The sequence below is a fragment of the Carcharodon carcharias genome, chromosome 20 (genome assembly GCF_017639515.1).
Source record: "Carcharodon carcharias isolate sCarCar2 chromosome 20, sCarCar2.pri, whole genome shotgun sequence".
Taxonomy (NCBI): Eukaryota; Metazoa; Chordata; class Chondrichthyes; order Lamniformes; family Lamnidae; genus Carcharodon; species Carcharodon carcharias.
Genome location: NC_054486.1, coordinates 14,908,145 through 14,929,711, shown reverse-complemented (window position 1 = coordinate 14,929,711; position 21,567 = coordinate 14,908,145). Strand labels below are relative to the sequence as shown.

Sequence of the window (21,567 nt, the reverse complement as noted above, 5' to 3'; positions counted from 1 at the left end):
TAATCAATTTCAGGAAGTGAATCATCAATGTAAATTAACTGTTTTTAATTTGAGAAACTGAGTACATCTGTAACTGGTGAAACTTTTTAATAAAAAAAAACGAACACACACACAACCGGTTTGTTTTCAGATATTCTTTTACTAGTCATTTTTGCTTCCCAAAATTCACACTTCCAAGAAGTTTCAAACGGTGACATCCAGACATCTCAGCAACTTTCTCTGTTTTTCTGGCATCTTCCCCATTGGATTTAGGATGATACCGTCATTCGGTAAAGTTCTGAAGAATGGAAGCACTGTTTTCAACAAAAAAAAACTTCTAACGGAAGTATAACTATTTCTACAACGCATCATTTCAGACAAAGCAAATCCTCGGCACTTTTTGGGGTTTGCTGCAGAGTAACTTGGAGATGCCATAGGGGGTTGACTAGCTAGAAGAACATTTACAGTTTTACATTGGGGTATTAGATGGTGTCACCTTTTATTACTGCTGTGGTTTAACCCATTGGAGGCGGTTCAAAGAAAGTTTACTAGATTGATACCTGGAATAAGTGGGTTGTCTTATGAGGAAAGATTGGGCAGGCTGGGCTTGTTTCCACTGGAGTTTAGAAGAGTGAGGGGTGATTTGATTGATGTATACAAGATCCTGAATGGCCCTGTCAAGGTGGATATCAAAAGGATGTGTCCAGAACTAGGGGGCACTGTTTTAAAATTAGGGCTCGCCCTTTTGGGACAGAGATGAGGAGAATTTTTTTCTCTCAGAGGGTTGTGCGACTTTGGAATTCTCTGCCTTAGAAGGCGGTGGAGACGGGGTCATTGAATATTTTTAAGGCAGAGGTTGATAGAGTTTTGTTAGGCAAGGGAATTGAAGGTTATCAGGGTTAGATGGGAATGTGGAAATCGAAACACAAGATGATCAGCCATGATCTTATTGAAAGGCAGAGCAGGCTCGAGGGGCTGAATGGTCTACTTCTGTTCCTATTTCTTATGTTCTTATCCACAAAAACTGTCTTGTGTCCCTAAATCTTTATGCGCGGTATTTTCAGTCCACATGGACAACAAGACATTCAGCAGGACTGCATAAGTTCCTGATGTGTACAAAACTAAATCTCAGATTATCATTTTAGAGTGAATAAAAAGATCCTTTAGAATTTTCAGATGAACAATGAGAAAGACAAAATGTTAGCAAAGAGAGTATGTTCCAAAATGTGATACAAAAAAAATTTACAAAATGCAGTTTGTTTTAACTACAAATATTTCTTCAACCGGAAGGAAGTTTACTAAAGGATTAAGAGGATTAGGTAGCAAACTGAAATTTACAAAGATGGAAAAGGGTAGACGGCAAGGTAGATGCAAGTTCAAATGATTAGGCTAAAAATATCACCACATCTCTTAATCTTTTTGGACTGCAACCAAATTCTGTGCTTGATTTTTAGGGTTTATATCCATACGGGTCAACGAAAAGGATTGTGCATCTTTCTCATTAGTGAAAGTGATATGTAATCCGCCTCCTTGCTTTTTCTGCTAACTTGGATTCTTTACTTGGCAATTTTCAATAGCCTTTGGATGTCAGGTTCAATCTGGATGGTTTCGAACATTTTGCTGTAGCGCTTGAAAGGTTCTCCGTCAGGCCCGATGAGAAATTTCTCAAAATTCCAGCCAATATCTGATCGGCAGACGGGGCTCCAGATGATGAATTTGGGATCTTTCATCAAGGATAAGGGATCATCCGAAGGGACGGGCAACTTCTCCTTCAGGAAGGCAAAAATGGGGTGTGTGCCAACACCATTGACCTCGCACTTCTGGAACATGGTGAAATTGGGCTCAAAGCCACCTCCAGGCCGGACATACTTCAGAGAATTGAGTATCTCCTCATTATGACTGTTTTCCTAAAATGTTTAAAAAAAGTGAAGCAGAAAATGCATTATAAAACTAAATTAGAAATTAATATTTATTATTCCATTGAAATTATACATGAGGAGATCTATATCCCAGGCCATTACTGCAGGAATTTCCCCGGGTAATGTCCTAGGCCCAATCACCTACAGCTGCTTAATCAATGGCCTTTCCACCATCATACGTTCAGAAGTGGGGATATTTGCTGATGATTGGAACTGAACACTAACTCCTCAGATAATAAAGCTATCCATTCACAGAATCGTTACGGTGTAGGAGGCCATTCGGCCCATTCATGTCTGCACTGGATTTCTGAGCATTTTAACTTAATGCCAATCTCCTGCCTTTTGCCCGTCACCCTGCACGTTGTTTCTGTTTAAATAATCATCCAATGCCCTCTTGAATGCGTCAATTGAACCTGCCTCCACACTTCCAGGCAGTGCATTCCAAACCCTAACTACTCGCCGTGTAGTTTCTCACCTCGCACTCGCTTCTTTCGCAAAATACTGACACCTGTCGCAAGCACACTTTTTCTTCTTGAACTTAATTTCTATCTCCTTTGTCATCCAGGGAGCTCTGGATTTGTTTGCCTTGCCCTTCTCTTCTGAGGGAACATACCTTGACTATGCCCAAGCCGTCTCCTCTTTGAAGGTAGCCCATTGTTCAGCTACTGTTTTTCCCACCAACTTTGGTTCCAACCTATCCAGCCCAGCTCTGTTCTTGCCCCATTGAAGTCCGCTCCCAGCCAGTTGATTATTCTTACTCTGGATTGACCAATGTCATTTTCTACCGTCATCCTAAAGCTTATGATACAATAATCACTGTCCCCTAAACATTCCCCCACTGTCACTTGATCTACCTGGCCCACCTCATTCCCAAGAGGTCTAGCATTACCTCCTTTGTTTTTGGACTGGACACTTAAAATTCCACCAACTGCCATAGTGAAATTTGAACTCACATACCCAGACCATTAGCCTGGGCCTCTAGGTTACTAGTCCGGTGACAACACCACTACACCAACATCTCCCCTTTGCAGCATTCCCAAATGCAGCAAGACCTGAACAATATTCAGGCTTGGGCAGATACATAGCAAGTAACATTTGCGTCACATGAGTGCTAGGCAATGACCATTAAGAGAGAATCTAACCATCTCCTCTTGATATTCAATTTCCATCGCCTAATTCCCCACCATCAAAATCCTGGAAGGTACCATTAAACAGAAACTTATCTGGATCTGCTACATAAATACTGTGGCTACGCGAGCAGGGCAGAGGCTGGGAATTCTGCAATGAGTGACTCACCTCCTGACCCATCACTATGTGTAAGCGCAAGCCAGGATTGTGACGGAATAACTTCCACTTGCCTGGATGAGTGTAGATCCCACAACACAAAAAACTTAAAACCATCCAGGACAAAGGAACCTGCTTGACTTGCATCCCTCTCACCATCTTAAACATTCACTCCAATATTGGCACACAGTGGCAGCAATGCATATCAGCCACAAAATGCACATCAGTAATTCACTAAGGTTCCTTTGACAGCATGTTCCAAACCTTAATCTCTATCACCTAAAAGAACAAGGGTAACAGGAACATGGGAACACCACCATCTATAAGTCCTCCAAGTTTCACACCATCTGATCTGGAAATGTTATTGCCATTCCTTCACTGTCATGGAGTCAAATTCCTAGAACTCCCTCCCTAACGACACTGTGGGTGTATCTGCATCACATGGACTGCGGCAGTTCAAGAAATCTGAAGACACCAAGCCACATAAGGAGATATGAGATGACCAAATTCTTTGTTAAAGAGCTAGGTTTTAGGGAGTGACTTAGAAAAGTAAAAAGTGAAGTAGGGAGGCAGAAAGGTATTGGAAGGGTATCCCAGAGCTTGGGGCTGAGGCAACTGAAGGAATAGCCATCAATGGTGAAGCAATTAAAATTGGGGCTACACAAGAGAACAGAATTAGAGGCGCACAGATGTCTCGGAGGATTGTGGGGAAGTTACAGAGTTAGGGAGAGTGAGGGATTTGAGAACAAGAATGACAACCTTAAAGTCAAGACATTACTTGACTGGGAACCAATAAAGGTCAGCGGGCAGAGGGGCAGTAGCAGAATGGCAGGATTTGCTGCGGGTTAAGATGTGGGCAGTTTTAGGTGACCTCAGGTTTACAGAGGGCAGAACGTGGGAGACCTTCCAAGAGCATGTTAGAATGGTTGATTCTAGAAAGGATGAGGGTTTCAGCAGCAGATGAGCTGAGACAGGAGCAAAGTCAGGTGATGATTGGAGGTGGAAACAGGCGGACCTTGCGTCAGCAAGAATATACGGTTGGAAGCCCATCTTGGGGTCGAATGTGACCCCCAAGGTTGTGAACACACTGGCTTAATCTCAGAGATAAAAACAAAAAACTGCGGATGCTGGAAATCCAAAACAAAAACAGAATTACGTGGAAAAACTCAGCAGGTCTGGCAGCATCGGCGGAGAAGAAAAGAGTTGACGTTTCGAGTCCTCATGACCCTTCAACAGAACTAGGTGAACAGAACCCCTCTCCTTGGATTCACCTAGTTCTGTTGAAGGGTCATGAGGACTCGAAACGTCAACTCTTTTCTTCTCCGCCGATGCTGCCAGACCTGCTGAGTTTTTCCAGGTAATTCTGTTTTTGTTTTGGCTTAATCTCAGACGGTTGCCAAGACGACAGATGAAGTCGGTAATTAGGGAATGGATTTTGGAGTCTTCCCAATATTTAAACGGAGGAAATTTCTGCTCAACTAATCCTGGATGTCAGATAAACAGTCTGATAATTTAGCAACAATGGAAGAATGGAGAGGGGTGGCAGTACGCTAAAGCCAGATGTCATCAGCGTACACGTGAAATCCAACTCTGTGCTTTTGGCCAAGGGGCAGCAACCAGATGAGAAATAGGAGGGGAGCCAGGGATAGATCCTCGAGAGACAACAGAAAAGGGAAGAAAAAAAATGAGCCACAATGGACTTCAAGGTATTCTCCAGAAAACGACTGCACAATTTTTGTACGGAAATGCAGTGTCAGTTCTCTCTGCAGCTTTAAACATTTCTGATCTCAATTCACTAAATAGTTCATTCCCAGGCCAAAGCTCCAACACATTATATAGATTGTTTTTTAAAAAAAAAGGGAGGGGGGGGGCGGTGGGGGGAGGTTGGGGTTGAGTTCAAATGTTTGTTTATTCAAATATTCATGTGAAAAGTTCACGGGAAGAAATATTTCCATAACGAGAAAAATAAAAGTACAAAAGGTCTGTAACCAGAAGCTTGTTTTTTTTTTAAAAAAAGGAAGCTTGGGTAGCAGCCAGAGAAAGCCTGTAAAGAGAGACCCGGATGTGGAAGGGAAAAAAAATTGCCTGAGTTTTGAATAATAATTAATAAGTGTAAAGTTTCGTTGAAATAATCCCCTCGCTTTAAACTTGGGGATGGGGCAGGTTGCATCAGACCTTGCTGCCTTGCCCAGCTCACTCACTCTGGGTGGAAGGACCAGGGCAGCACAAATAAAAATTCAATCCTCCTCCTCTCTCTCTCTCTCTCTCTCTCTATGATATTTATAGACACTCACCCGGGGGCTACACAGCGACTTTAAGAATGAGACACTAGGGTTGTGAGACTATGTTTCAAACCGCACCCGTTACTTTCCAAGCAACGGAAAGGAAGAAGTTGTTGTCCCAGTTCTCCGAAATCTGCAAAAGCCTCTCTTTTTTTGGGGGGCGGGGGTGCGTGGTAAGAAGGACCGAGTTTTGTGATGCGGGTTTTGGCTGGAAGCTCATCACGGTCCAGGCGTGTGGAGAAGTCCCGGGGGAACTCACCCTTTCCACTGGTCGCGTCCACACATCGAACTGACCTTGAAGGGTCGCTCAGTCAAGACCTCAAGTAGTTACAACGGTTATAGATTTTGTTTTTAAAAAGTGGCCAAGATTTTTTTTTTTTACAAAACTTAATAAAAAAAAGTAGGCACTAAAAATTCGTAGTCGAATTGTAAGCAAATTCATATTTTTTTTTCTACGTGCTTTATACACGTTTGAGAGTTGGGAGGCTATGGGCATGTTGCTGCCACACGGCGGATTGCGAGTTCGGGTCCGGGATTGGGAGGTTCTGGTCCTGGATTGGGCTGGGGTTGGGAGGTTCTGATCCGGGATTGGGCTGGGGTTGGGAGGTTCTGATCCGGGATTGGGCTGGGGTTGAGAGGTTCTGATCCGGGATTGGGCTGGGGTTGAGAGGTTCTGGTCCGGAATTGGGCTGGGGTTGACAGGTTCTGATCCGGGATTGGGCTGGGGTTGGGAGGTTCTGGTCCGGGATTGGGCTGGGGTTGACAGGTTCTGATCCGGGATTGGGCTGGGGTTGGGAGGTTCTGGTCCGGGATTGGGCTGGGGTTGACAGGTTCTGATCCGGGATTGGGCTGGGGTTGGGAGGTTCTGGTCCGGGATTGGGCTGGGGTTGGGAGGTTCTGGTCCTGGATTGGGAGGTTCTGGTCCTGGATTGGGCTGGGGTTGGGAGGTTCTGATCCGGGATTGGGCTGGGGTTGAGAGGTTCTGGTCCGGGATTGGGCTGGGGTTGACAGGTTCTGATCCGGGATTGGGCTGGGGTTGGGAGGTTCTGGTCCGGGATTGGGCTGGGGTTGGGAGGTTCTGGTCCGGGATTGGGCTGGGGTTGGGAGGTTCTGGTCCGGGATTGGGCTGGGGTTGGGAGGTTCTGGTCCTGGATTGGGAGGTTCTGGTCCTGGATTGGGCTGGGGTTGGGAGGTTCTGATCCGGGATTGGGCTGGGGTTGAGAGGTTCTGGTCCGGGATTGGACTGGGGTTGACAGGTTCTGATCCGGGATTGGGCTGGGGTTGAGAGGTTCTGGTCCGGGATTGGCCTGGGGTTGGGAGGTTCTGGTCCGGGATTGGGCTGGGGTTGGGAGGTTCTGGTCCGGGATTGGGCTGGGGTTGGGAGGTTCTGGTCCGGGATTGGGCTGGGGTTGGGAGGTTCTGGTCCGGGATTGGGAAGTTCGGGTCCGGGACTGGACTCGAGTTGGGAGGTTCGGGTCCGGGATTGGGCTGGGGTTGAGAGGTTCTGGTTCGGGATTGGGAGATTCGGGTCCCTGGTCTCCAACCCTCCAGCACTCACCTGGTAGCCGAACTGGTTGCAAGGGAAGCCCAGCACGACGAAGCGGTGCGGGTAGCGCCGCTGGAGTTCGTTGAGCTGGGTAAAGTCCCTTGTGGTCGTGCCTCAGAGGGAAGCCACATTCTCGATCAAGACCACCCTGCCTCGTAAATTATTGAAGTCCAGCTTGTCCCCGTCCAGGGTGACGGCGCTGAGGTCGTAGAAGGACTTGACGCTCTGAGACATCCTCAGTGTATCACAAGGCTGCCTTGCAGAAGGACTCCAAGCAAATGGTGTGGGTATCAAGCCCTCTGATCACAGGTACAAAGGATTCTATGACTTGTGCGATGACTTGGCAGAAAAAAGAAACACCAGCCCCTCCCTCTCCAGTGGACCAAGCATTTAATGAGTTAGTTTCCTACAATAGCAGGAAACAGGCACTCATCCTGGCACATATTCAACTCTCTGCGAGACAACCACATACGGTTAAGTTTCACACAACTGCATTAAAATCTTATAAATATTTAAATCTTACTTATTTTGAACGGGGAGGAGAGCCCCCTTTAGTTTAAGATCATGCTTTGAACTGGGGGCGGGGAGCTACTTATACAGATCAGTATTGAAAAAGTGCAGGGATGAGAATCAGCACTTTCGCAAACAGAATCATAGAAATCCCCCGAAAGAAATTCAAAAACCTAGGACTGAGAGATTAGTTTTTTCCTTTTAGCCAAGACGCCGAAAAACATAGCAACTAAAAAGTTAAGGCAACGGGTTGGAGTTGGGAATTCCAGTCCTTTCTGAGCGTTTGGCCTTTATTTCCAGAAAATTGAGTTAAACTCAAGGTTTCAAGGTGAATGAGTTGCTCCTCCCTCACTTTCCGTTTACCACGCCCGGCCTGGGCAGGTAAGGACAGGTTCCCACTGGGAGTCTATAGTATTGCAAGGTTTATTATACACGGAGCTGAGACAATTAATTTATTTACCAGCGTTTCTGTGATACAAGTGTGCAACAAGGATTAAGAGCTCAGGTCGATGCGGTTCCCCCACAGAGATTCGACTCCAGTCTCCCTTGGGAGTGTGTTGATCAGAATTATTTGCTGCACTTGAAGGACAGAAGTCCGTCTGTGCCAGCAGTTTTATTTTTGGCGGAGTTTAACCAACCCTGCAACAACCCCCCCCCCCCCCCGCGTCTTCGTGCCTAGTGGGCGTAAACAGCTGGCTGCAAAACACCATCAGGTTTGGTAACACTGCAAGTGCACCATCAATTCTCAGATTCAGACCACGGGCCACAATAGGATCAATATTTAATAACAAGGCAGACGCTAACTGTATTTTCCACTTGAGTTGGGGCCCTGGCATCATTTCCTGTTGACTGATCAAATTTACTGAATGAAGCAAACAAGCCGTATTGTTGGATAACAAGCCAGTTGATATTCAATTTTCTTCACACCAGCACTACTACTCAGGCAGTCCCTCGGGACTGAGGATGAGCTCCTTCCACTCTGGGGTTGTGTTGGGGGGCGGGGGGGTGCACCTGAGGTGACTAAAAAGTCCAATGCTTACTGAGATTAGCTTTAATGGAACTTAAATTCCACCAGCTATCATGGTGGGATTTGAACCCATGTTCCCCAAAGCATTAGCTTGGGCCCCTGGGTTACTAGCCCAGTGACATTACCACTACACCATCTCCCCCTGATGTTGCACACAGATGTATTCACACATTATAAAATACATGGACACCAGCAAAAATGTGTTCATCTTAACCTTTAATATAGTGATTGTTGAATACTCCCCACCCTGCAAAATGTTCGCCTTCACATATTTATCTAATTCCCTTTTGAACCCTACCACGGAATTTGAATCCACCATCCAGTCAGGCAGTGCATTCCAAATCCTAACTAGTAGTTACATGAAAAAAAAGGTTTTCCTCATGTCACCTAGTTCGTTTGCCAATTACCTTAATTCGGTGCCCTCTGATTAGCAACCCTTCAGCCTTTGGGAACCCTTTCTCTTTACCCACTCTGTCGAAACCCTCTTATGATTTTAAGTACTTCAAACAGATCGCCTCGTAGGTTTCTCTGCCCTATCCCAGCTTCTCCAGTCTATTCCCATAAATATTTCCCTTTGTCCCTGGGGCCATTCTTGTAAATCTCCTTTGCGTATCCCTAAAGTACAGTGCCCAGAATTGGACACAATACTCCAACTTTATACAGGTTAACCTTACTTTCTGGGCTTTTCTGCTCTGTGCCTCAAAAGCTAGATGTTGAATCTCTTTTTCATTCATTCACTGCCAGAAGTCTTACTGAAAATTGTCACACTTGGACGTATTTATAGCTGAGAGAGGTAATTTTTCAGGAGTCACGTTGGCCAGGATTTTCCGGCCCCTCCGTGGAGGGACCCACTGCTGGAGATTCAGTGGCCCAGCCAAAAGTCCACTGATGTTCAGCAGGACCAGATGATTCTGGTGGTGGGCGGGGCTGGGCAATCCTGCCCATTGTCTTGGACTATGAAATTGTTCAGCATCCCGCACAAGAATGCATGTACAATGTGTAACACGCATAATATCACAATAGACCAAGGCCTGAATTTTACCTTTGGTGGGCGTACGCAATTGGCGGGCCCGGGAGCAGTGGGGAAACCGACCCCGATGTTTCCACGGGCGCGGGTGAGCACTGTGAGAAATCTCCCTGAAGGCAGACAGCTGCCTCAGGGAGCTGCAGACCTGAAAATGATCAAATAAAGATTTAAAAAGCTGCAAAAAAAAAATGTCCATGCATCACCATCAAGCACCTGAAAATATAGCTGATAAAAACAATGTCCAAAGATATTTATTTTTATTTTATTTCATAACGGAAATTTCATCCCGCCCTCGGATAAGGTTTGATGAAAAATGTAAAGGCCGCCTGGCCGATTCGACCATCCGCCAACCATATGGTTGGATGGGCCACGAAAAATCGGAGGCACTGCTAATGGGTTTAATTGCCCTCTTAATTGTTGGCGGGTGCGCCTCTGACTTTTGCGTGTGTGTGCTGAGCGAAATATTGCGCGAGTGTGCAATGGTGTCGGGACGCTCGCCTGATGCCTTCTCACGCGATTTTATGCCTGCCCGCGGGACATAAAATTCAGCCCTAAATGTTGGAACAGAGAAAGATCATTAGGAAACTATAGAAGTGACAGATCATTGTTTAAGTGTTCAACAGATCCAACACAAGCCAATCCCGAGTAAACATTTTTATGGAACAGATGGAATGAATAGAGGAAATGAGTGCTGGTACAATTTAGCGTTCAGATGTAAATGAGTACCCAGACATTTCCAAATACAGCAATTTTCAGTAAGACTTCTAGTGATGAATGAATGAAAAGTCATTTAACATTTAAGCATTCAAGTGACCAATTCATGTGCACATACAGACAACGAGATGTTTTGGTAGGCTGAGTGTGAGATTGAAAACTGTTAACAGTATTAATTTAAACATTCATGTAATTCAACATAAGCAACACAATGGAACCCTTGATGAACTTTATTTGTAAACATCTGTGAATAAAATCATGGTTTTCAACAGCAGGTAATTATAATTCATTCAAGTCAAATTGTACATTTTCCTTCACAAATATAGCAACTTAAGAAAATTAAGATGCTTTAACTCAACATATCTCTTTCATTTGACTCTTCCAAGTAGGGTGAAGAACATTGGGAAGTTGATGCATTCATACATACAGTACCAGATCCCTTATCCATTGTCTCAAAATCAGGAAGGACCCGAAAACCGGCTATGTTCGAAGCTGGTGCTCTGGGTAGCAATTTGAATAAAACCCTTTTATTCTTCATTTTCATACTTTATGTATTATAAGTACTTGCTAGGCTTAGGATGCAAAATCCATGAAATCCCCAAATCCGGCACGCATCTGGTCCTGAGCTTCCCGGACACGGGGTCCGGTGCCTCTACATACAAACGAGCTAAATGCACAAATATTCAAAACATCAGGCTCAAACAAATAGCCAAATTTCAGTAAACCACAGAATTAGTTCAACCTTTATCATGAACATTGCATTCTTACACTGAGAGGAAAGCAATTTATACAGACCATCAACTGAACATTGGTGTTCACAGTTATGAGGAATGTTAACATTGGCACCCTGCAGTAGCATATCACTCATGACTCCAAATCCCGACTTTAATGGAAAACAGGAGAATGCCTCGTTTTCTTCAGAAATATTGAGCTGTCAGCAAAATTGCATGGGCACTAATCAAACATGCAATCTCTGCGAGTACAGTTTAATTAGTGATTAGTGATTGATAGAAATTTTTACCTTTTTCTTTAAAACACCAAAGTCTATCTCCACTGTTGCACTGCTGCAAAAGAGATTTTATTCTTGGAAATTTGTGATGCCAATAAGAGGGAATTCACAAAGCAGTTTGAATTATAGAACTCAATGCACAGAATATTCAGCTTTGAAAATTCTAACTATTCAATTTTATAACAGTTCTTCAGTATTCAAAGCTTTATAAAGTGCAAAAAAATTCACTTAATTTCACAAGAACCGCAAAAATAAAACTTGAAAAGGGAGAGAATTTGAATGGACTGAATTATTGGTTCAGTTATACAGTTGTCCCTTAGAAAATAATTTATTTAGTTTTCTGTTTCTGGCATGGTTAATGTTGGAAAGTCAATGGTGATATATGAGAGAAAGGTGTATCAGTCACCTATTTAGCCCAAGCAACAAGCATCTACCAATTTTAAGATCTCCAGTGAAGACTGAAAATCTTTGGATCAAATGACAAAAATATAAGCACAAATGAAAACAATATGATGCCAAAACCTCATTCAGGTCAATAATCCAGCAGGACAGCGTGAGACTTAAAAAAATAAGCAGGGGAGATAATTGTTCATTTCATGAGGGCCTTTCAAGATATAAAAATCTAAATTGGCAAAATCACCTTTTGACAGTGTCTGCAAATAACATTGTCCTGTTGCAAACGTCATAACCTCAAGCTTTAGTTGGATATCTAAATAGAGTAAGATGTAAATAGACATGCTGGGTTCAAAAATTCTTAATTGGGCAGCAACATGACAATTGAGCACTTTTAGTGAGCTTGGCCAAAAGTATATTTAAAGCATTCTGAAGAAACTAATTACTAATTACATAAATGGGGGAGTTCCAGGAAACTGTTGTGATACATAACTAATTGTGAAACCAACAGTGACACACGTTTTCTGGAAGGGCTGCTCACATACAAAACAAATACTGAAAATAGCAGTCTTGTAGAAACTGGGCTACTGAACCATCAGTTGAGCACCTGAACACGAATTCACAGCACAGTAACTGTACAAAATGCACTAGTCCAAGAAGTGGTTGAGCCACAGAGCTGGGACAAAAATACAACACCTACTGGAATCAACTGGAAGAATTAGTCCAATTCAGGAGAGATGCAGGATTCAGGTGAACATTTAAGGTGGCACAAAATAGCAGCAGGCAACCAGGTCTTGAATTCTTGAGGCATGATTCAGACCGCTGAACTGGATTTTGTCTTGCTACGTTTCTAGCACCAGCAAGCTTTCTGTGAGTTATCCATCCCTTCAGTTTTGCTGTCATCCTCCTCTAAATCAGCTATACCAAGCTCACCAGGGGTTGATAGTCGAAGTCCATCAAGCTCCTTCTTATGGGCCTGTAACACTAGTTCTGTCAGTCTAGTAAATGACTGTGGAGTAAAAACATGCCAAAATACCACTAGATTACAAAAGCAACAATGCAACCTCAATTTTCAATCTGTTAGGGACATACATGTGTCCGTATGCTGTCCATCACACAAAATAAACAAAATTACATTTCAACATTCAATGACAGAGGGAATAATTCTGTGCTGACGCAACATCTATTCTTGAAAAAGCTTTTGTTTATGAGTACTAATTCTCATGGGAGGTTTTATTGGAGGATAATATCAATGTAAAAATAAACTGCCAACAGGATTTAGCTACTTTATAATTTAAGAAAGAAAACTCTGGAAGAACTCAGCAGGTCTGACAGCATCTGTAGAGAAAGAAACAAAGTTAACATTTCGAGTTCGTATGACTCTTCTTCAGTTCTGATGAACATACAGATTCGAAACATTAACTTTGTTTCTTTCTCCACAGATGCTGTCAGACCTGCTGAGTTTTTCCAGCATTTTCTTCATTATTTCAGATTTCCAGCATCTGCAGTATTTTGCTTTCTTAATGATGCTTTATAATTGGTTGTTAAATAATAAGAGTTCTTGCCTGCCACACATAAGGCCTGGTTCATACGCTGGCCAATGGTTTTACAAACTTGTCATAAGCAGGAGGGCCTAAACTGCCTCCCTTCTATGTTGTAAACATGACTAGTTCAATTATAGGCGGTGTTATAATATCTATTCTTTCAGGGAGAGCCTTAGAGACAATTTAAATAATGAACATTATAATTAATACATTCAATTACAAAAACATTCACATTTTATATTCAATATTTACACTTAAGGTTAGATTTTCAATGTTCATAGTCAGCAATTATACCAGGGATGGGAAATTCTGGTCATGAAGAGAGATGTAAGATACTGGGACGATTCACGTTGGATAAGAGGATGCTTTTTTTAATTGGGATTTTTGAATTTAATTAGTGCTTTGATAGGATGGGGGGTGGGGGGTGGTGCGGTGCTTAGCGAAGAGGGGTCATCAATTTTAAACTGTCATTTAGACAAAGAAGGTTAGGAGAAATCTCTTCATGCAGAGAGCTGTTGAGGCACAGAATGCTCTTCTACAGGTTGAGGCAGATGCGTAGGATACAAGAGATTTGGGGAGCAAGCAGTGCGGTACGATTAATTCTGGATTACTCTGGCAGCGTGTGGGGGAAGATATAATGGACCGATTAGCCGCCTTCCCTGCTGTAAATATTTACATTTTTATGATTATAATGATTTCACTGACCTCTTTAATGTTATAATTGGTGCAGGCACTTGTTTCGAAGAAGTCCATTCCATATTCTTTTGCAAGCTATGAAAGGAAACGTTGATAGAAAATGTAATAATAGATCAAATGATGGATTCGCTATTAAGCATATCCAGGCACATGCTCCTCCTATCAAACGAAACGATGAAATAGAAGATACTGCACTTCGGACTCACTGATTTGAATATTTGGAATCTAATTGTTTGGAGAGTTTCCTCAGACACTGACTAACTCACATTGTGCTAGTTAGAGATACATAACAAAATTTTCTGCACTCAATTAGACAACAATCAACAACATAAATTTTAGTTTAAAATCTTTAAACAATGTTTTTTTAAAAAATCGTCATTGAAAATGTTTGGCTCTGCTGGAGATAATGAATCCAAACTTAGGATGCATAAGGATACTGACTCCTGAGTTATTCAGCACATTCTCAATTTGTGATAATCTGCTCATGTTGCATAATAGGAACATTAGGAACAGGGGTAGGCCATTCTGCCCCTCGAGCCTGTTGCACCATTCAACTAGATCATAGCAGGTGTATACCTCAAATCCATTTTTGCCCTGTAGCTCAATATCCCTGGATACTCTTAGCTAACAAAAATGTGACTGCACTACACACACTGATAAACAGCCCAGGTTCGGAATTTCAATCTTTGCTGTCCAGCATCTTTGAAATGGTGAGTTCAGCAGTGTGTGCTCTGATGGAGGGAATTAGTGAACCAAATGCATGTTTTTGACAATCAATGATGGTTTCATGGTCACCATTACTCAGACTAGCTTTGTGTTCCAGATTTTATTAATTGAATTCACCTTCCACCAGCTGCTGTGGTGAGATTTGAACATGTTTCCCCAGAGCATTAGCTTGGGCCTCTGGATTACTGGTCCAGTGATATTACCACCACCACCAGTGGTTCAGAATAACGCTAACAGCGCAGGTTCGACCTGCCTCTTGCCCTGACCCTGAGAGGGGAAGACAATGGCAAACCACCATTGACAAAAAAAAAACTGCCAAGAAAAATGGTTTGGGATGAAGTATCGGCAGACAGTGAGCCTTCGGGCAGAGCACCCATGGAATGGAATGTACAATCCAGAAAACACTTACTTTTTTACCTTGTTCTGCACCCACTTGCCTTTTCTGTTCCTCATCAGCTTTGTTGGCTATGAGAATTTTCTGAACACCTTCAGGTGCATACTGGCAGGAAGCAACACAATGTAAGTAACCAATCAAATGTGAACAATTCATTTCATACAGTCTTATGTCCCAACATTTATTCAAAGACAAGGCTATGCAGAATCACAGCCTCTCCTACCTCATCAACATCGCTGGCCCACTTCATAATATGTTGAAAGGAGCGTTCACTTGTAATATCATACACCAGAAAGATTCCCTAGAAATGAAGGGCAATGAACCAAATTTATGACAGAAGTTGGTGGAAAATGAGTCACACTCACGTTAGTAACATACCATGGCCATAATGCATCTTAGCAATGTGGATTATTATCCATGATCTTCGATATAGGATAGCTATAAGCTGCTAAGAGGTCTGTGCCTTTAAGGCCATTGCTCTAAAACTAAAAACCCAGGTAATTAAAGCGACTTATAAACCGAGGGCTGTTGCATTTGCAGATTCTATTTAAGTTGGCTAAATCAATAATGTTAGATACGCAGATCCAATGATTTTTATTTACATTTTCTTTGAAACACAATTGTGAATTATCACCGGGACCGGGTCTTGTTTTGTAATTCAAACAGAGACTTAACCATATGAAAACTCATTTATCTTGGAATTTTTTAATATCTCTTCATTCAGTTTTACTTCTATGCAAAGGGGGAGAACTTGCTGAGGTAGTTTTGCACCTGGCAGCAGTCCCCCAGACGACCATTCTTCGTATGTGCTTGTCGATGGGCTACTGACAGTGGGTGATCATGGCAACAAACCACTGTGCATATACTGGCAGCAGTCATCACTGAATAATAATGAGTGAAGAATCCCGGTTCACTTTTCTGCTCCCTATTTTCACTGCCTAACATTTTCACTGCCTAACTCATTTTGGCCTTTGCTTGAGATCTGATAACTTCCATCACCTGTTCCTGTTTGGCTCAGGACCACAACATAATGAGTTCACCCACAAGTCAATAGAAACCTGGTTAGTTAGTTTTCCCAATTTTCATTCCATGCTGACGTTTAGTGCATTTCAACTGCCCTCTGGTACCTACCCTCAAGAGGCCACTATTTACGTGTCCAGACATTGTGGCCCTGTTTTAAAGGAGGAGGGGCTCCTGCAGCGGTAGCCTAAACCACCTACAAAGTTGGTGAAGATAGGATGGCACCAGAGGGAATGGTATGGCCTCAGGTTGGTGAAAGAACCTGGCCTGACCTTCACACCTCCCGTGCATCACTCTCACTGGGCAGGTTAAAATGGCACCTTAAGTTTGCATACTATCTGGCAGTGGATATTACCATTCAGGTCTGATACTATGTTCACTTGACACTTGCCCTATCACTTCAAGGTGGGGGGCAGTGGGCTGTGACACAAAGCAGGACCTGCAGCCTATCTTCCCTCTTCCTTGCCAGGGGCACAAGGCTAACTCTACCACACACAACTGCAGCCAATGGTTAAATGTCTGCACAGACCATGCCTGGGCCAGATGGTTTATATGGCCAATATGACACCACATACGATAGTGGCAAAACATAAACAGAAATGAGAACAACTTGTAATGATTATGTCAATTGAGGCAAAAACATTTACCCACGAAACCATTTGAAATTTAAAGCAAAGAAGCTTTCTCTATTAGTTTTAAATTCAATTGTGCCACCTGGCTATCTTATGAGCCTTCTCAAACATTTTCTTTTCCATGTGCTATGTCATGGAAGGTGGGTGCTGATGGCAAGGTCAGCATTTTGCTGCCTATCCCTAACTGCCCTTGAACTGAGTGGCTTGCTAGGCCATTTCAGAGGGCAGTTTCACAGTCTGGAGTCACATGTAGGCCACAGCAGGTAAGGATGGTAGATTTCCTTCTTTTATTGGGCCAGATAAGTTTTTACAACAATCAATGATAGGTTCATAGTCACCACTGCTAAGACTAGCTCCATGTTCCAGATTGATTAAATGAATTTAAATTCCACCAGCTGCCATTGTGGGATTTGAACCCGAGCGTTAGCCTCAGGATTGCTACTACTACTAACGACATTACCACTACACCGTCCGCTCTCCTCCCAAACGCAGAGCTCACCTGGGCTCGTCGGTAGTACTGTTTTGTGATAGTCTGGTATCGCTCCTGCCCCGCAGTGTCCCTGAGAAAATAATTTAAGCAAATGATAAAAGCATTAAAACTATACTTGCCATACATGGAAAAATTCTAATTACAGGACCTGCACAATCAATTCCTACCTTTCTCCTTTACTCTATTTATCAACCTCGTCTTCACAAGTAAAGGGTATTTTTCAAACGTTGTGCTAAGCAGCGAAGAGTGGATTATAGTTGAGCTGCAATAACAACCTTAAGTTTGTTTTTTAAAAGAGCATTTTCTTCATAAAAAAGAATGTTCAGCAAACCATTTTGGATTTTTTTTTTTGAGCAGAGAGAAGGGCCAGAGGAGCTCTGCTCATCACTTTCATCAGAAACTCTGCAAATATAAGTCAACTACAAATTTTTCTCAACATGGCTTTGCTCATCATATTCTATGGCCTGAATCTTCTGGTTGGTGTGCAGGGGTGGGTCCTGCTCAGTGATGCGTAAAATGACGCGTGTCATGACATCACTACGCGTCATTCCAATTTTCAGTTTGACAGGCGGGCACCGGAGTCGGCTGCGCGCCCGCCGAACTGTCAAAGGCCTATTAAGACCATTTAACAATCGCTTGAAACAATGAACAGCGCTGCCCGTCCAACCTTAAGGTTGGCGGGGGGGGCAGGCAAAGAGCCCAGGCGGCCTTCATGTTTTCCATGAAACCTCATCCACGGACGGGGTGAGGTTTCCTGAAGGTTTTACAAATTAAATAAAAATTTTTATTAAAATTCATTGACATGTTCCAGCTCATGTGACACTGTCACATGAGGGAACATGTCTGAATAATTTTTTTTCTCTCCTTATTTCAATTCTTCATAGTCAAAGTAATCTCCCCTCCGGGAGATTTCTGCGCTCTTTCGCATGCGCAAAAGAGCAGAGGCCCTGACTCTCCCTCCTCCCCCCACCCGCACAGGGAGAGCTCAGCACTTCCGGGCACGTGTCACGCTGGGCGGGTCTTAATTGGCCCGCCCACATAAAATGGCGGCAATCGGCTGCACCCCCGGCCCCGCGCAGCCCACCTGACAGGGAGAAAATTCTCCCCTGTGTTTCCTAAACAAAGAATCAAAGGTTTCCCACAAAGACATTCTTGGCATCGATTCTGAATGCTCAGATAGCTGCCAAATAATCACTGGGCTGCAATGTCACAGTAACCTTGGACAGGATGGCGCTTGAGATGTTACTGAGTTATTGACAGGCAGTTCCATAATGTTGCTGGTGCCACAGGGGTCCACTCACCCACAATTCAGTTTGGCACAGTGACCCTAAAGCCCAGGAGCTGCAGCAGGCTTTTTTCTCCCGGTGACAACATGTGCACCGCTTCTCTGGGGGTCAGAAAGTGGGGCAAGGTGCCAACCTGGTGGCAGAGCGGCAGCCTACAGTAGGCCAATGTCAGGGCCACGCTCAGCGAGATCAAGAAGCACCTCCATCTCTCAGGAGTGTCTTACCAATACACAGACTCCTGCCGCTGGGAATGCGCTAAGAGACACCGCCAATTTAGAGCACAACACCACCCACTTAGAGGAAGGGGACGCAAGGTGATAGCAAGCACCAGTTTCAGAGCAAAATCACAGGTTTGCTGATAGGTGACCTAGGCACTGTATTATCAGCACTCGCAGATGTCATTCGTGAGGCTGGGGCATCTTATGTGCTGCAAAACCTATGGACTGGACTGGGGAGGGGCTATGTGATGTGGGTGGTGGGTGGCAAAAATTGCAGGGAAAAGCATATACCTTGACCCCGAAGCTGTGTCCCCTCCCTTCTGCTGCCAGTTTCCCTGGGAAGCAGGTTAAACCAGGGGCTGCCAGCCTCAATAAAACTTTTAATTGGCCAACCCATCTCCTGGGAATGGGTTGACAGCTTTGCCCGTCCTGACTCTGTTAAACATGGTGGTAGATAGGTTGGAGGCAGAAAGGGGCCTGGTTGGAAGTTTATAGTTCTAACATCTCACTCAACAACAGCCCGTCTATCTTGGGAGGGGGTGGGGTTGCAGGGGTGGGGGTTGGTTTGGTGAGGGGGAAGGTGGTTAAGATCCAGTTTCCTGTTTCTGTCTTTGACAGGGGTTCAGAGATGCTACAGAAGGATAATAAACAAAGACATTGGGTGAATTGTTGTAAAATGAATGCTTCAAGACTACTGCATTCATCCAGTCAGCACAGAAGGCCTCACACAAGCTGAACATTGACAAGTTTTCATTGAGCTTTATGGGTGCCAATGTCATTCTGGATTGTAATTATGGGTGCCAATATCATTCTGGATTGTAAGAGAATCCTTCCGCTCTTTAAACACCTTGGGCCATCTCCTGTTGTCCAAGCAGAAACATTTAATACATGGTTGCTGTGGCAACCAAGGCATCAGTTAACGCTTCCATGCTCTGCCAACTCATTGATGTTCCTGATTTCCCACTGAGCCCCTAGAAAGGGACACGGAGGCAAAACAAATTCAAGGTAGCTTCCGCACCAGTGCCATGACTGCATTGGAAATGGGCTGCCAGCCCTTCTATATGGTGACACACACGCCCTGTTACTGTCTCCCTGAAAAATTGCAGCTTCCAAAGGCATTGGTCTTGTGTCAGATCCAGATCAATCCCCTGTGGTTGCTATGTACGTTTGACAAGGTAACAGTGGACAAGAAGTCCTCCTCATGACGATGCCTCGCTTCACGGGCATTCAAACATTTTCCTTGCTCCCATTCCACCAAGTAGCAAGTGGGCAATGGGATTCTGAATGTATATCATTTTGCTAATTGAGATGATGAGAGATTCCTTTGACTTCAAAGGATAGGGGTCTACAGTAATCATAAACTTTTAATTTTTTCTCACCACTTTGGCGAGAAATAAAATTTCTTTCAAATATTGATGCAAATACATTGCAACCAGCCAGTAAATCCAGTTTTGGTAGTTGCTATCACATAACCTTACATCCACATTTAAGGAAAAAGTAAATGTGCAGGCCTTAATGACGTTACTTCCAGCTCTTATAAATTAAACTTACATGTCAGCAGCACCTCTTTGAAGCACAACCAATGTCTTTGCTGCAACACTGTCAATGAACATAAATATGCGTGAAATGCAAATAGGCAGAAACTGAGCACATGGGGTCTCCACTCCTTCTTTGCCTGTCTGCACCCCAGAAATAGGTGCAATGGAACACACAAGAAAATCGGCTCCACAAAAACCTTACACTGGGATTCCCAGGTTACTAAGCAGAAGCAAATGTGCCTAAAGAGAGTGTTTGGGGCCCGGCCTTTATCTTAGCCTTACTGTTACATAACACCCGTGTTCAATTGACAGAAGAGTTATTTGACAACAAAAGGCACTATCGCTTTGATCAAACGCTCTGGAATTTCATTCACACAGGAGTCACTTACAGCTTGCTAGGCTCCTGACGTATAAAATATTGTTGAGATTAATCACACTTTCTAACTGTTCAATAATTATTGGGCGTTTGATTTCCTTTTTCAGTCAATTAACATCCTCAGCAATGAGCCCCTGACAATGTTTGCTGTTAAATGTTTTGAGGCCTTTATTAAAATAATTGGAACCATGGAGCACTTTCTAATTTTGTTCTAAGGTAGCAATTGAAATCCAGAGATGTAGCACCTCAATGTCCCACTTGACTTCATTTCTTCCCTCATAATTGATCCATTACCAAGTTCAGGCTCTTTCATCTCTCCAAATTCATCTCTTCCATCCCGATTGCAGCCAAAATCCTTCATCAACTTGCTTAATTTCTTCATGTTCCCTGAATCAGCCTCCCCGCCTCCACTAATCACATCTCCTTGCGAAATCTGCGGCCTGTGTCTTCTCCCACATTCCTTTCACTCCCAATCCTTCTCAAGCTTCATTTCTTCCTTGAGCTCAGTGAATTCACTTCCAGATCTAGATCCTCTTTTTCAAATCTCTCCTTGGTTCTAACAACTTGCTTTCAGTCAACTGCTCCACATGCAACCTCCAGTCCTGTAGCTCTTTCCTTTAGCCTTTCATCATTGTCCACTCTTCCATTCTCCACACCTACGTCCTCTGCAAACTGCTCCTCCAACTTCCCATCTCCGATTTCAAAAGTTTTGTCTTCTTCAGCTGCAATTTCTGCGCTAATTCCTCGAGCTTGCAAAAGGCTTTTGAGCATTTGAGGACTCCAATTTTTTTTTTTGCGCAGATGTGGCCATTGCCACGAACAAAGTGGCTTGCTAGGCCATTTCAGGGGGCATTTTTAAGAGTCAAACACATAGCTGTGGGTCTGGAGTCACATGTAGGCCAGACAAGGTAAGGAGGGCAGATTTCCTAAAAGGACATTAGTGAACCAGATGGGTTT

The 21,567-nt window shown here is 43.7% G+C and overlaps 2 protein-coding genes and 1 long non-coding RNA gene across 6 annotated transcripts in view; 1 reads left to right on the top strand and 2 right to left on the bottom strand.

The window, feature by feature from the left end:
* Positions 1 to 119: 119 nt before the first annotated feature.
* gpx2 (glutathione peroxidase 2) lies at positions 120 to 7,383 on the bottom strand. Its single transcript, XM_041215143.1, has 2 exons — positions 7,023 to 7,383; positions 120 to 1,886 (listed from the first exon to the last, which is right to left on the bottom strand). Exons 1-2 carry the CDS (start codon positions 7,242 to 7,244, stop codon positions 1,536 to 1,538), a joined length of 573 nt encoding a protein of 190 aa, XP_041071077.1. The 5' UTR covers positions 7,245 to 7,383; the 3' UTR covers positions 120 to 1,535.
* Positions 7,211 to 21,567, top strand: part of LOC121292773 — a 27,029-nt gene continuing 12,672 nt past the window's right edge. The window contains exon 1 of the long non-coding RNA XR_005946327.1: positions 7,211 to 7,319. This is a non-coding gene — a long non-coding RNA (uncharacterized LOC121292773). The remainder of the gene's footprint in view (positions 7,320 to 21,567) is intronic.
* Positions 10,504 to 21,567, bottom strand: part of rab15 (RAB15, member RAS oncogene family) — a 141,925-nt gene continuing 130,861 nt past the window's right edge. For 3 of the 4 annotated variants that reach the window (XM_041215139.1, XM_041215142.1, XM_041215140.1), the window contains exons 3-7: positions 17,202 to 17,262; positions 15,274 to 15,351; positions 15,066 to 15,155; positions 13,940 to 14,005; positions 10,504 to 12,699 (exon numbers count right to left, since the gene is read on the bottom strand). In XM_041215139.1, the coding sequence (XP_041071073.1) occupies positions 12,541 to 12,699; positions 13,940 to 14,005; positions 15,066 to 15,155; positions 15,274 to 15,351; positions 17,202 to 17,262 (454 nt within the window). In that variant the 3' untranslated portion in view covers positions 10,504 to 12,540. The remainder of the gene's footprint in view (positions 12,700 to 13,939; positions 14,006 to 15,065; positions 15,156 to 15,273; positions 15,352 to 17,201; positions 17,263 to 21,567) is intronic. The other variant, XM_041215141.1, reaches the window with a different exon arrangement.